The sequence below is a fragment of the Pistacia vera genome, unplaced genomic scaffold (assembly GCF_008641045.1).
Source record: "Pistacia vera cultivar Batoury unplaced genomic scaffold, PisVer_v2 Contig1061, whole genome shotgun sequence".
Lineage (NCBI taxonomy): Eukaryota > Viridiplantae > Streptophyta > Magnoliopsida > Sapindales > Anacardiaceae > Pistacia > Pistacia vera.
In genome coordinates this window covers 420,604-434,697 of record NW_022195095.1, presented here as the reverse complement: position 1 = coordinate 434,697, position 14,094 = coordinate 420,604, and the positions used below count along the sequence as shown (strand labels likewise).

The window sequence follows — 14,094 nt, the reverse complement described above, 5'->3', positions numbered from 1 at the left end:
CAGATTTAGCACCATTAACCAAAACTTTTTAAACTTAACAAAAACATCTCTACTCACCCCAAGCCACTGTCGGCAGCCAACCACCACCGCTAGCGGCCGTCGACAGTGCCATAGATTTGGTCGTAAAATGGCAAGGTCTTTGGCCTTGAAACTACTAGATCTAATTGTTTTTTTGCCATGGATCATAGCCGGAAAAGGTCTCACCAGCGTACGGCCGGCCATATCTAGTCGGTTGTACGCCATTTGGTGACTTTTGGCAGCCTCCAACGGCGGTTGATGGTGGCTGGCGATAGTGGCCAGATCAGGGTACAACAACAATTCGTGGCATTTATGTAAATAATGACAATAACAAGGGCAATGTCATTTGAAAATTTTAAAAAGTAATGACAAAAGGGTCTACGTGAGTGAATTTTGGCATTTTTAAATATTAACAAATATAAGACTAATTTGGACTAAATGCTCAACTGTTTAGGTGTAACATGGGACATAAAATTGGATTACTGGGGGAAAATTTTAATAACAGCCCCTCCCCCTAAGGGATTAATATTCCGGGCAACTTACCGCCCAAATGTCACTGTTTGACCAGCGGCGAAAAATGCCTCACTAGCGCACGACTGACTATATCTGGCCGATCATATGTCATTTGGCGACTTTTGGCAGTCTCTAGCAGCAGTTGATGGTGGCTGGCGATGGTGGCCAGATCAGGGTACAACAACATTTCGTGGCATTTCTATAAATAATGATAATAACAAGAGCAATGTCGTTCAAAAAATTTAAAAAGTAAGGACAAAATGGTCTACATGAGTGAATTTTGGCGTTCTATAAATATTAACAAATATAAGACTAATTTGGACTAAATGCTAACTGTTTAAGGGTAACATGAGACATGAAATTGGATTACCAGGAGAAAGTTTTAATAACAGCCCCTCCCCTCAAGGGATTAATATTCCGGGTAACTTACCCCCTAGATGCCACTGTTTGACATATCTGATTCCAAAAATAATTTTTTACGAATCAACCAACTTTCGTCGTCGTCGGTCTACTTTAAAAAATATTATCTCGGTTATCAAATATCACTCCCATCCAAAAGCCCACTAAAAAGTATAAAAAATTCCCTAACAGGGAGATATAACTTTTCAGAAACCATGGGGCATTGAAGCTTTTTTATTTCTCGGGGGTGGGCCATAAGAACCCTCTTATCAGTTATCTGTGACAAACCGTTGACTTGCTCCGGTATTTTTAATTTTACAAAATTGTTATATAACTTAGATATTTTTAATTTAATTTAATTTTATATTATATGGTAATGGTCCACCACTCCACTAGCAGGTTAAGCCTCAAGAAACTTGTCTATACTTTGTCTTCCTTGTACGGGTAAAACTGTGAAGCTCAAAAGACATGATCTGAAGATCCGAGACTCGATCTAAAAAGAATCTCTCAACTTGACGACTTCTTCGATATTTGAAGCGTCTTTGAAGCTCGATCTGATCAATCTCTCTACCTGACGACTTTTCGAGTTGATGATTTCTTCGATTATTTGAAGTCTTTGAAGTGAAGGAACCTGATGGCGGCTTCTGATTCTCCTTCTTCTTCTCGTGCATCAGGGAAGTATGATGTTTATCTTAGTTTTAGGGGCGTCGATACCTACAAAAATTTTGTCAGTCATCTTTATGAAGCTTTGTGTCGCAATCACATTGAAACTTTCTGTGATTACCAAATTGACAGAGGAGATGAATATTCGCTACCTTTTTTCAATGAAATTAAAGAATCGAAGATTTCTTTTGTTGTATTCTCAGAAGGCTATGCATCTTCCGCATGGTGTCTTGATGAACTTGTAGAGATTATTGAATGCATGAACATGTACGGTCAGATTGTGGTACCGGTTTACTGTTATGTAGATCTATCAGATGTGAGGAAGCTAAATCCGAAATTTTGGGATAACTTTGATAGGCATAAGAAGAAGAATTGGCGGAATGCTTTGCGGGAAGTGGGGAAGCTAGCTGGCTTTGATGTAAAGGATAGGTATGCTAACTTACAATTGATTCTTCCAATTTTTATGTTTTGCTATTTACTCTTTCATATACTTTTGGTTTCTATAGTTCGTATTCCCGATTTTGTGAAATTAAAGTTCTTATATACCACATTGTTAATAAGTATAATCTTAATTGAAATCACCTATTCGAATTAAAATCACGTTTGTCTCTTTTTGATTTCTTTTATATTTTGATATTGTTTGTTTTCAACATTTTTAGGGATGAATCTAAAGCTATAGCGGAAATTGTTGAATTTTCTTTGAAGAAATTGAATGATTTGTGCTCAAGTGATGACAAGGACCTGATTGGAGTGCAACCAAGCATAAAAAGAATTAAATCTCTGCTATGCATTGGGTCGGAAGATATTTTCTTTGTAGGAATTTGGGGAACAAGTGGTATAGGCAAGACAACTCTTGCCAAAGCTGTATTTGATGAAGTTTTGGATCAATTTGACGATTCTTACTTTGCTCTTAATGTTAGGGAAGAATCAGAGAGTCCTAGCGGATTAACTTCCATGCGACAAGAACTTTGCTCTGAAATATTAAAGGAGAAACATTCCAACATAGGATTCACGTTTATAAAACAAAAGCTTTCCCATAGAAAGGTCCTCATTGTTTTTGATGATGTTACATCTTCTGAACAAATAAAAATTTTAGTTAGAGATCTTAATTGCTTGGGTCTAGGTAGTCGAATCATTATAACAACAAGGGATGAACAATTGCTTACAAATTGTGGGGTGGAAAATATATATGAGCTTAAGGCATTATCTCATCGTGAAGCTCTTTGCCTTTTTAGTTGGTATGCCTTTCAACAGAGTCATCCAACTTTTGTTTATGATGACCTGTCAAATAAGGTTGTAAAATATGCTAAAGGCATACCATTAGCTCTTAAAGTGTTGGGTTCCTCTCTACGTGGCAAGAGAAATACAGTATGGTTAAGTGCAATAAATAAACTAGAGAGAACTTCTTGTGATGATGTCTATGAGGTGCTAAAAATAGGTTATGATGGACTAGATAATGATGAGAAGAATATATTTTTGGATATTGCATGTTTCCTTAAATGGGAGAATAGAGATTTTGTAATAAAGTTCTTGAATGCAAGTGGCTTCTTTGGAGAAATTGGAATCAGTGTTCTCATTGATAAGTGTCTTGTAATGGTATCAAACAACAAGGTAACAATGCATGATTTGCTTCAAGAAATGGGTCTAGAAATTATCCGGAGAGAATCCTCAATAGATCCTGGCAAACGCAGTCGTTTGTGGAATCATGTGGATATATCTAATGTATTGAAAGAAAATACGGTAAGAGTTGAAGGCATGAACTTCCTATTTTTGTTTTGTTTATGTCAGGTTGAGTAATACATCAGTTTGCAATAAAGGGTTTGGGTAGGTTTAGTTACATGCCTTATAGTTTATAAAAATGAAAGAAAAGTTGAAAAGAATAAATTATTTTACACCTTTACCACTTAATTGTTTAAATTTCTGTTGCTAACTTATCGTCTTTTCTTGATTATTAGGGGAGTAAAGCAATTGAAGGCATATGCTTGGACATGTCTAAAGTAAGAGATATACATTTAAATCCTCATGCTTTCTTGAGGATGCATAAACTGAGATTCCTGAAATTATATAACTCAAAATATGAAGAGGACAATACCAGTAAGGTGCATGTTTCCCAAGGCCTTGAATCTGTTTTCTCTAACTTAAGGTACCTTTATTGGCATGGATGCCCATTGAAGTCATTGCAGTCAAATTTTTGTCCAGAGAATCTTGTTGCACTTGACATCTCTTATAGCAATGTTGAACAACTTTGGACTGTTGTGCAGGTATATGTTTTGATATTTACATGGTATTCTTCTGTTTTAATTATGAAGATCAAAGTGCTAATTAATTTATTTCCATTACTTTTATTATTATTATTTTTTTTTATTTTTTTTTGTTACAGCATTTTGATAACTTAAGGCACATGAACCTCAGCCACTCCAAGCATCTAATCAAAATCCCAGATCTCTCATTCGCACCAAAATTGGAGAGCTTGATTCTAGAAGGGTGTACAAGTCTGTTTGAAATTTCCTCATCTATTGGGCATCTCAATAAGCTTGCTATCTTGAAACTTGAACATTGCACAAGTCTTGAGAGTCTTCCAAGCAGTATTTCTAAGCTGATGTCTCTTAAGTATTTAAATCTATCAGGATGTGAAAAACTTGATAGTTTGCCCAACTATTTAGGAGATTTACATGCTTTGGAAGTGCTTAAAGCAAATAGACTTGCTATAAAAGAATTACCGTCATCCATTGTAAATTTGTGTTATTTGACGAATCTAGATCTGGCTGATTGTTGTATCATGGAGTTACCCAATGCTCTCAGCCAGTTGTCCTCACTTAGTATTTTACTTCTAGGTGGGAATAATTTCAAGAGCATTCCAACAAGCATCAATCACCTTTCTAAGTTATCTCATCTTGAGTTAGGCTATTGTAAGAGGCTTAAATCCTTACCAAAGCTTCCTTGTAGTTTAGAATCTCTTGATGCACCAGGTTGCTCAGCATTGGAATTGGGTTTATCAGTTCTCCCAGCTACTAATCGAAGATCAGTGAGAGTTAACTTTAGCAATTGTTTCAAACTAGATCAAAGTGCTGTACAAAATATTGTTGAAGATGCTATACAGAAAATACCGCGTATGACCATGGTAAGCTTGAAAGAGTATTATGTCTCTTTACCCTTGCTCATTTAACATGATTTATTTTCTTTGAAAAGAAGTTCGATGTTAAAGTGAATGATTTTTTTTTTTTTTCTGTACAGGCACTTTACTCAAGACCTAGTGTTTGTATCTGTTTCCCTGGAACTGAAATCCCACAGTGGTTTAACTATATAAGTACGGGGTCTTCTATAAATATCCAGCTGCCATCAAGCTGGTTCAATCCTGACTTTGTTGGTTTCATCATTTGCGTTGTTGTAGAGTTTCGAAACTATCTTGACAAAGGCCATGGTTTGGTTATTCACTATGATTGCAAGCTCAGTGGTAATAATGACATGCCGATCCTTTACCGTGACACTTTGAAGGGTTGGTACTATGGTATTGGACCCCATTACATTGACTCAAATCACATATTTTTGGGATATGATTCCAATATGCTTTCTTCAATTATTAATAAATGGGATTACCCTTCCTATAATGAATTGGATATCCAATTTTATGTCGAGGATTTAGACAATAAACGCATAGATTGTTGCAAGGTGATAAAGTGTGGGGTCTCTTCGGTGTATTCTCCAGAGACTAGGAAGCCTTTGAAAGCTGCAATCTGGGAGAAACTGCCATGTGAGAAATTAGATGATGAGGAAGATAAACTACCACGCAAGAAGCAAAATGTTGCTTCGTTATAGAACTCAGTTACTTGCTTTAATTCCTTTTGGAGCATCACAACTTTGTATGTCTGGTTTCACTGCAACATATAAAGTGGTAAGTTACTTGTTTCATATATGTGCATTTTGTTATTTGAGTTCTATGATTTTTGTTTCATGTATTAAGCAATGGATTTTGCATAATGATGAATTACCATACATCTTTCAATAATTTTACATTAGTTTAATTCTATGAAAGGTAAATATAAATTAAACTTGTAAGGCGTATGTATAGTTGATGCCAAGTAATGATTTGAAATTCTGAAATATCATTAATTTGTAATTTAAGATGTTTTGCATATGATCTTTTGTTAATTGATTTCTTAAAATATGACTCATTTTAATGTTGTCCTATTTGGGATTAAATGGTTTTATTTTGTGTTATGCATTGCATTGATTTATTTGGTTTTTTATTGCATTATGATGTTTAATGTGCTTTCGCTGTTTCACTGAAAAGTTTGTTACAAAACCTCAGTAAGTCAATTTGAAATTTTGTGTATTAAATTTGGGTGAAAGTAATATCTAGATAGCATTACTGTGTTGATCTTTTCTTTTTGGTAAATATTGGTATTGATAATGTTATATTTAATTTATGAAGCCTTTCGTCAAGATGATAATAGAGTCCCTTCACAAAAATTGAAACTCTTATCCAACCTCAATTCAAAGTTCCTTTTTGTGTAATCAGTCAAGCATGATGAAATATTATTATCAAAATAAAGTCTTCAATATGCTTGTCCTACATGTGACCGACCAATTAGAGTATACAACGTCATGATGTGTGGCATCCACACCTCTTGATTGGTCAGTTGCATAAAAGATGGGCATACGTTACGTAAAAAAGTACTTGTTATCGGAGTAGTTTAGATAAGTTTACAAGTTATCTGTGATTTCAACACAAGTAATAAAGAAAATTTTAGAGAACACAGGTACGTGTTATCGGAGTAGTTTCGAAAAGTTTACAAGTTTAGAAATTCTGGAGAGAAACTATATCTTAATTAAACAGTTAGTTAATGGTTCTCAAATCAACAAGTGTGTGGCCTTCCCCCTATTATTTAGGTTGGATCTCTACCTAAGAGTTAAGCTTTGCATGTATAATGACTTAATGAGCATTTCACCTAGTATGACGTCACAAGTTTGCTTTGCCTGAGAGATTTGGGAGCTTGTGGAATATGATAAAAAGCCCCTTTCTCGATGTGTGCATGTGTGTTGACTTTTTGGATGGGTATGATCGTTATAGTCAAAAACCGCACCAAAGGTTATGAATAATGAGGTTCCAAATATTTATGGAAAAACATTTGTATATTGTCATAAGGTTTTGAATTTATTCATTTTAAGATTATAATATAATTCCAAAAGCCCTCATTCGATAGTTTAAACTACCTATAAAAATTTTGGTGTAAAGTTGGATGTTCCGAACCTCACAACCCATTGAATTTGTGGCTTTTAATTGAATAAAAAATCTAAGCACTTAGCTAACATTGTATAGGGATGTGAAAAAAAACTTGAATCGGCCCAGCCTAGGCCCAGGGTGCCCGGCTCATGTGTGGCCCAGCCCAAGTATATATAAACCCTAGGCTCAGGCTCGGGTTTTGCTTGTAAAGCTTGGGCCCGGGTACATTATATAAGATTTGTGAAATATTATACAGCCCTATGTTAAATTACATGAAACCCCTAAAAAGTTTCTAAAAACCCCTAAAAATTACATGCAGCTACCTCTTTAATGTAAAAGTGTTAATAACACCCTCAAGGTTACATCGAGACCCCACCTATAAAGTAAATTTACAAAAAAAACCCTGTTCATAGTAACCAAACCTGGGCCTAAAGCCCGGGTGTATCCGTCTTGGGCCCAGGGGAGCCCGGCCGGGGCCTGGGGTTTTAACATCCCTAACGTGGTATTTATGTTTTAAATTTGAATGGGTCTGAATTTGAATAAAAATTGAATGCGTCTTGATTGTATAAGTTTGTAAAAAATGCTTATTTTTTTCTTTCATACAATATGCTTATTTTTTCTTTTGTAATGTCTGAATGTAATTCTGAAGTTGTTTATTTTAATAGATATCAGGTCTTAGTCGATTTTGTTTTCATTTTCCTTCTTTTGCTCAAATTTAGTCTTTGGAGTTTATAACATTTATGCTTGGTTATTGTTTTATTTATTTATTTTTGTTTATTTATTTATTTTTTTGGGTAAAATGGAAAAATAATCAATTTTCTTTTGTTTTCAACATTTTCCTTTTATATCCTCTAATAGGGAACAATGGAGATTGTTTCTTATTTCTCTTTCAACTTGAAACCATGAACATATTCTCCTAGAATCGTATATCCTGATTTCTCAAATTTGAAGAGCACCATTATAATCTTTCCATATTTTAGAGCATCTCAAGCTTTAAAAAAACATCCGATTCAACTGTTCAACAAGTCAAAATTTGGTTAGTCTAGAAAAAACTTTTTGTTCCTTAATTCTATTTCATTTTACATTTATTCTTCAAATTTGAAAGCAACAATATATATCTTCTTTTTCATCTGTTCTGCTCTTGTTTATAGAAGAATGTGAAGTTCATGCAATAGAATGAAAGAATTTGCAATAATTACAATGACTAAGTTTTGGCCTGCGAGAATGCATTCTTGAAGCCATTTGTGAGCTGTGGGGATGGCTTGTGGAAATGATTCAGTCCTTTTACTTGTTTGAACTTGTGAATTGGTGATTTAATATTGAGAATTTAGCTAGCCAAACCTGGTGTATGTATTAATGTATATTTGGTTTTTGCTTGGTGTGTTCTATTTTTTTTACAAAAGGGGTTGTGAGAATTTTGATGCCAGTTACTTACATAGAAAGAGAAGTATCAGAATGAAAATAGTTTTTAACTTTTTCCAAGCTTGGTTAATCTAGTATCAAAGTTGTTGCGGTTTCCCAGTGTTTTTTTCTAGCTTCCAGTTATTTTTCTACCTAAATGAAGAACATAATTTTGCACGTTGCAACTAATGCATGGGGCAATGTATGATATGAGGGAAGGCATGATAATGACATATCTTTAGATCTATTTGTATGTGAAAGTTTGAATCATGGATGATTTAGATTATGAGATACTCCATATATGTTTTGTAATTTGTTTATAATGATCTTTTGTCACCTATAAAATTTGAAAAAGAAAAAAATATTGAAATGAAGGGACCCAGTTTTTATTGTTTGATAATCATGTGGGAGTCGACAGTTTATTATCTGAGTGTTTTTGTGTGCCCTGGAGTGCATCATTTATAATTGTTGTCCAGCATGAGTTCTTTAAAAAATGGTTTTATTTTATTTATTTTTTCAATGTTCAGTTCTTCATTAGCACCGATTTGATGTTTTATTTTATTCTTTTCTGAATTAAGGCATGCAGAGTTAAATTCAATCGAAACCTCTTCTTAGAATTAGTTCTCATTCATTTGGTGTGGCATCTCTTCATAATTTTATTTTCTTTCTTCTCATTCAGATTTTGTGTCAATGTTATCCTTTTGTACTTTCTATTTCTACTCAGTTGAGTTTCTTAAAATTGTGATAAGTGTGATTCTTAGTTCATGGATGTTGAGCTTGTCGTACTGTTGCATAAGTCTAACTTTAGCCAAGTTTAGGAGATGAGGATGATGAGATTAATTATCTGTTGCCTACGTAAAAGGCATTCGATTCTTTATGTTAACGATTATTTTGCTCGGATTTTGAATTTGGTGGGTCCTGGTTTGAGACAATGATGTAATAATAATAATAACAATGGCTGTGTTTGGCTTAATATTTTTATCCATATTCTGGATCCTATTCTCCAAATAATGTTTGGCACATTATTTCAAAAATATTACTCTATTTTTTTTAATTATTTTTAAATCCCATAAGGTTATTAATTTTACTAAATACCCCCTAAAAAAAAGTTTAAAAATTAACAAAAACACCCCCATCAACCCAACTTGTCAGATTTCGGCAACCACTGTCGGTGATAGTCGGAATCTGTACAATGGCCTAACTTCCGACTAGAAATGGCCGAAAGTTCACCGATGTGGCCTTTTCCGGCCAGATCCACCACGGATTTGGCCGGAAAAGGCCAGATCTGGCCGTCGTTGACCGAAAACGACGGCCACATCTTTGGCCGTCGACTACCATAAAAGACCATAGATCTGGCCTTTTTCGACTAGATCTACTATGGATTTGGCCGGAAAAGGTCATAACGACGTGTTACGGCACAGATCTGACCGGTTTGTGCCGTAACGAAATTTTTCGGCTAGATTCCGGCGGTGGTGGTCGGATTCTGGCACTGCAGGTAGTGGGGGTGTTTTTGTCATTTTATATGTTAGGGTCTTTAATTAAATTAGTAAACCTAAGGGCTTTTTCACAAATTTTTAAAATTTACCTCGTAATACTCCCCTATCCAATAACCCAATACTATCTCCAAAATCCTATCCAAAATACTAAACCAAATGCACCCAATAATAATTGTTACTGTTAATATTGTTATTGGAGTCAAATTTGTAACCCCCAAGATAAGTAGGCTGCGTTTGTTTCTTTTTTTTTTTGAAAATACCCTGTTCCTATTCTAAAAGAAGGTACATTTGTTTTTCCTATTTTCAAAATCATATTTTATAATATTTAACTATTTTAAATCCTTGTATGTTTGTTGATTTAACTAAATACTCTTAACAAAAAAGTTTTATAAATTGACAAAAAAACTCTCACCTATCCACATTTGTCAGATTCTTGACAACCACTGTTGAAAGGTGGTCAAAATCTGGTGTAATAGAACACTATTGGTTGGATTTGGTTGATAGTGAGTTGATTTGACCTTTTTCGGTCAAATTCACTGTGGATCTAGTCTTTGGCGGCTAGATCTTTGGTCACATCTGATTATCGTTGAACAACGACGATCATATCTTTGGCCATCGTTGACGGCTAGATGTGGTCGTCAACGACTAGATTTGCCTTTGTCTGATCAGATCTGTGGTGGATCTGGTCGGAAAAGGTCATAGCGGTGCACGATCGGCTAGATCTGGTTGGTCATACGCAATTAAACAAGATTCCGACCAGATTCTAGCAGTAGTGGGTGGAATCTAGCAATTGTTGATGGGTGGTGATGTTTTTTTTTTTTTCAATTTATAAACTTTTTATTATTGGAGGTGTTTAGCTAAATTAAAAGACCTAAGGGTTTTTTTTTTTTTGTTAATTTTTAAATCCTACTTTGTAATAATAACTCAACTCAACTTAATAATAATATTTCAAAAATATTACTCAAAATAATAAAACAAACACACTCGTAGTTTTTGCATTGCTTCTCTAATGAAAGAAAGTACAAAGAATGAGTAACTAATTATATTGACAATGGGGAATGACCAATATTGAATTAGAAATTAAACATAGAACGGAAGGAAATCGGACTCTTCATCCTGTCATTTGCCCTTGGTTTATCCTCTTGTATATAGGCACCCTTGGTTGGTGGTGGGCAGTTATGGGTGGTTTTCATAATTCATAAACTTGACATGACCTCTTTGGGTGTGTTTGGTTGGGGGTAGTATAAAATTATTGAGGTAAGATCATCTTATATTACTTGATTACTACGTTTAGCTGTTAAATAATATAAGATTTTGGTAATCTTTCAAAACCAATAGTAATTACTATTGGTAATATAAGAGAAAATCTGATTACCTCTATTTTTTTAAGTATTTTAAGATTAGTAGGTAAACTTATTTTTTTAATAATTTTATTTCTTATTAATGAAATTTTTGGATAAAAATACCCTTATTTTGAAATTTATATACATGAATTTGTCATTACAATTTTACCTCTATTTAATTAAGTTTTTAGACAAAAATGTCTTTATACCTAAAACAAATTGTAGGTCATCTAGGACCATTGTCGCCCACTAGCCACCATTGTTTGTAGCTGGCCAACCATCATCAGTTATCGTCGTTTGACATCAAAAGTCATTGGAAATGGTTGCAAGCGTAGATATGGCCGTTTTCGATCATATATATGGTTGTTAATGGCCAAATCCATGGTTGTGGATGTAGGAATAGATCTAGCCATTTTTGGCCAGATCGACGACCATTTGGTTATTTTCAACCATTTATATGGTTGAAAGCGCTCATATCAACTCATGCTCAACGAGATTCGGTCGGTCGTGTGACTGTTAGCAATGGCTTGGGTTGGGTGGATGTGATTTTGTCACAAAGTAAAGTTCTCTATAAGTTAGATTGTTTTAGCGAAATTTTAATTGTAAGAAGTCAAATGAAATGATTAAAAAAAATATATATATATATTATATTAATATTAAAATAGAAAAGTAATTTAATAATTTATGTAACATACCTATTAATTTATTATTCTAATAAAAAGTATTTTCAAAGTAATATATCCTTCTATTAATATAATAATTTAAGTAATACAATTTTTGACCCAAATACACTTTTTAAGTTATAGGGCATGGTTGTATGTTATTCTTTTTCTCTTCGCTTCGCTTTTATTTGGGTAATAACGATTGACCCAAATTCTTTGGTTAATAGCCTTTGGGCCTTTAACCTTTAATTTGGATCCAATCCCTTTTCTTTGGGCCTTTCTCTCAATCAGATCTGGTTCTATTACATAATAATTATTCTTCTTATTATTATTATTAAATAGTAATAGTTATAATTATAATTATAATAACTTATCAGTAATGATCATTCTATGTTTATAATTGCTAAAATTTTAATTTTTGCTTTAAGTTTTATCATTGTCATACTGAAAATAAAGTTTCTTGTAGTAAAATAAATTCATTATATAAATTAACCAAAGGAGTTATATATGAAACTAAAAACAAAAGTAATTCGAATATTTTAATATGAAAACTTGTATGAAGTAGATGTTATTTGTGGACAATTTCCTATTTAAAATATTATGTAATTATAATTTTAGGAACAGTGCAGAGAATATTTGTAATTTATGAACCTTATGGGGTACATTTATAATTTTTGTAAACAGTGCAGGGTCTACTGTAATTTTCTGTGAACATTATAGGGAATTTTGTGTGAACAGTAGGGTGTATTAGTAATTTCGGTGAACCTAACTATGACAACAATCTCTTCCATGTAGCAATCTTTTTCACACGTCTTTTTGACTTGATAATGCTCTAACAACTCTCTTGCCTGTGATTGTATCATTTTTTTCGAAGCCTACCTTATCCAATCCTATTTAAAATATATATTTATTTCAATATTATGAAAATTTAATCCTATTCTATTCAATTTAAAATATTTTCATTTTGTTAACCTTTTAGATTTGTTAATTTAATTAAACACTTTTAATAATAAATATTTATAAATTGACAAAAACACCATTATCCATTTACCCATATATTCCTAGTAGTCGGCTACTACTGTCAAAAGGTGACCTGAATATGTTGGAATGGCGTATGACCGATTGGATATGACAGTCGTGTGTCGATTTAGCTTTTTCCTGTTAGATCTATAGTTGTTGTTGATGACTAGATATGGCAAGATCTGGTCGTCAACTACCAGATCTTTGGCCGTAGATTTGACTGAAAAATGCCAAATCGACGTACAATCGGCTAGATCCATCGGTCATGCATTATTCCAGCGACTTTCAACCACTCTCTGACGATGGTGGCCGGTTGTCGGTATTTATTGGATGGGTGAAGATGTTTTTGTTAATTTTTAATATTTTATTGTAAAAGGTGTTTAGCTAAATTAACAAATGTAAGGGGTTAAAAAATAATCTAAATATTTTCAGAAAATGTTTTTCAAAAATTTACTAAACACATTTTCAAATTCAAATTATATTCTACAAACAAACATCTATCACTTTTAATCACTATTAGGTAGTGTGATGGTAAAAGAGTAAAAAAAGATTTTATAAGTTTTTGAATTTGAGTCTTCTTAGACACTAATAGGAGTGATCACTGGAGTTCTTATTCAATTAATAGTTTTAGAGTCTTAAGAAATTAGTTAAAGTACGTATAAATTTGCTCGTCATGATCAACTGAGAAAAAATAAATAAAAAAATAAAAATCACTTCTTAATTCGACCTTATCCGTATCAGGCTTTCATATAATTTGGTTACGCATAAACTTGGAACAGTGTATCGATCAGCAGCCTTGACCCCAGGATTTGCCATCCCACAATGCCTTTGTTTTCTTCTGGATCCCTTTACTTTCAACTCTCTTTCTCTCATCTTTTATTTCCAAACATCCCAAAAAGATTAAACCTTTCAATAGACACGTAGCAATCACTCTTCAATAATTTCAAAGCATATTACTATTATAAGCCAATTCCGTTTTTTCCACAGAACAAACCTGCTCCCCTGCACACTTCTATTGTCCCTTCTGCAAAAGTCTAGGAAGTATCAATTCATCATTTTCCCCCATCAAACAAAAGTTTTACCCATTAAATGTTACTAACTTTTAGATCCCGTTTATCCATTATAATATTAATTTTCTGACACTTAATAAATTCAAACAAACGGTATGGCTTTACAATTTAATTAAGCATATTAATTTTTTTATTTTAATTTTGCGTAATTAAGAATCCAAATTATTTATATTTTTATTACTAACACCAACGGGATAATTTGTCTTTATGCTAAGTCAATGGCTACAAAGAGATCATCTTCCACGAAAAATTAATTGAAAATTGGAAAGAGGCTTCGTTGAAGGT

General features: G+C 33.3%; 1 protein-coding gene across 1 annotated transcript; it reads left to right on the top strand.

Moving 5' to 3' along the window:
• Positions 1 to 1,382: 1,382 nt before the first annotated feature.
• Positions 1,383 to 5,529, top strand: LOC116130893 (disease resistance-like protein DSC1). The gene is made up of 5 exons (XM_031416593.1): positions 1,383 to 2,022; positions 2,253 to 3,333; positions 3,549 to 3,854; positions 3,974 to 4,714; positions 4,828 to 5,529. Exons 1-5 carry the CDS (start codon positions 1,565 to 1,567, stop codon positions 5,407 to 5,409), a joined length of 3,168 nt encoding a protein of 1,055 aa, XP_031272453.1. The 5' UTR covers positions 1,383 to 1,564; the 3' UTR covers positions 5,410 to 5,529.
• Positions 5,530 to 14,094: the final 8,565 nt, after the last annotated feature.

Bases quoted from the DNA above. Each gene is read 5' to 3' on its own strand.
- LOC116130893 (XM_031416593.1), top strand. From the start codon at position 1,565: ATGGCGGCTTCTGATTCTCCTTCTTCTTCTCGTGCATCAGGGAAGTAT. The intron at 2,023-2,252 runs GTATGCTAACTT...CAACATTTTTAG, and splicing joins GGCTTTGATGTAAAGGATAG to GGATGAATCTAAAGCTATAG. The intron at 3,334-3,548 runs GTAAGAGTTGAA...CTTGATTATTAG, and splicing joins ATGTATTGAAAGAAAATACG to GGGAGTAAAGCAATTGAAGG.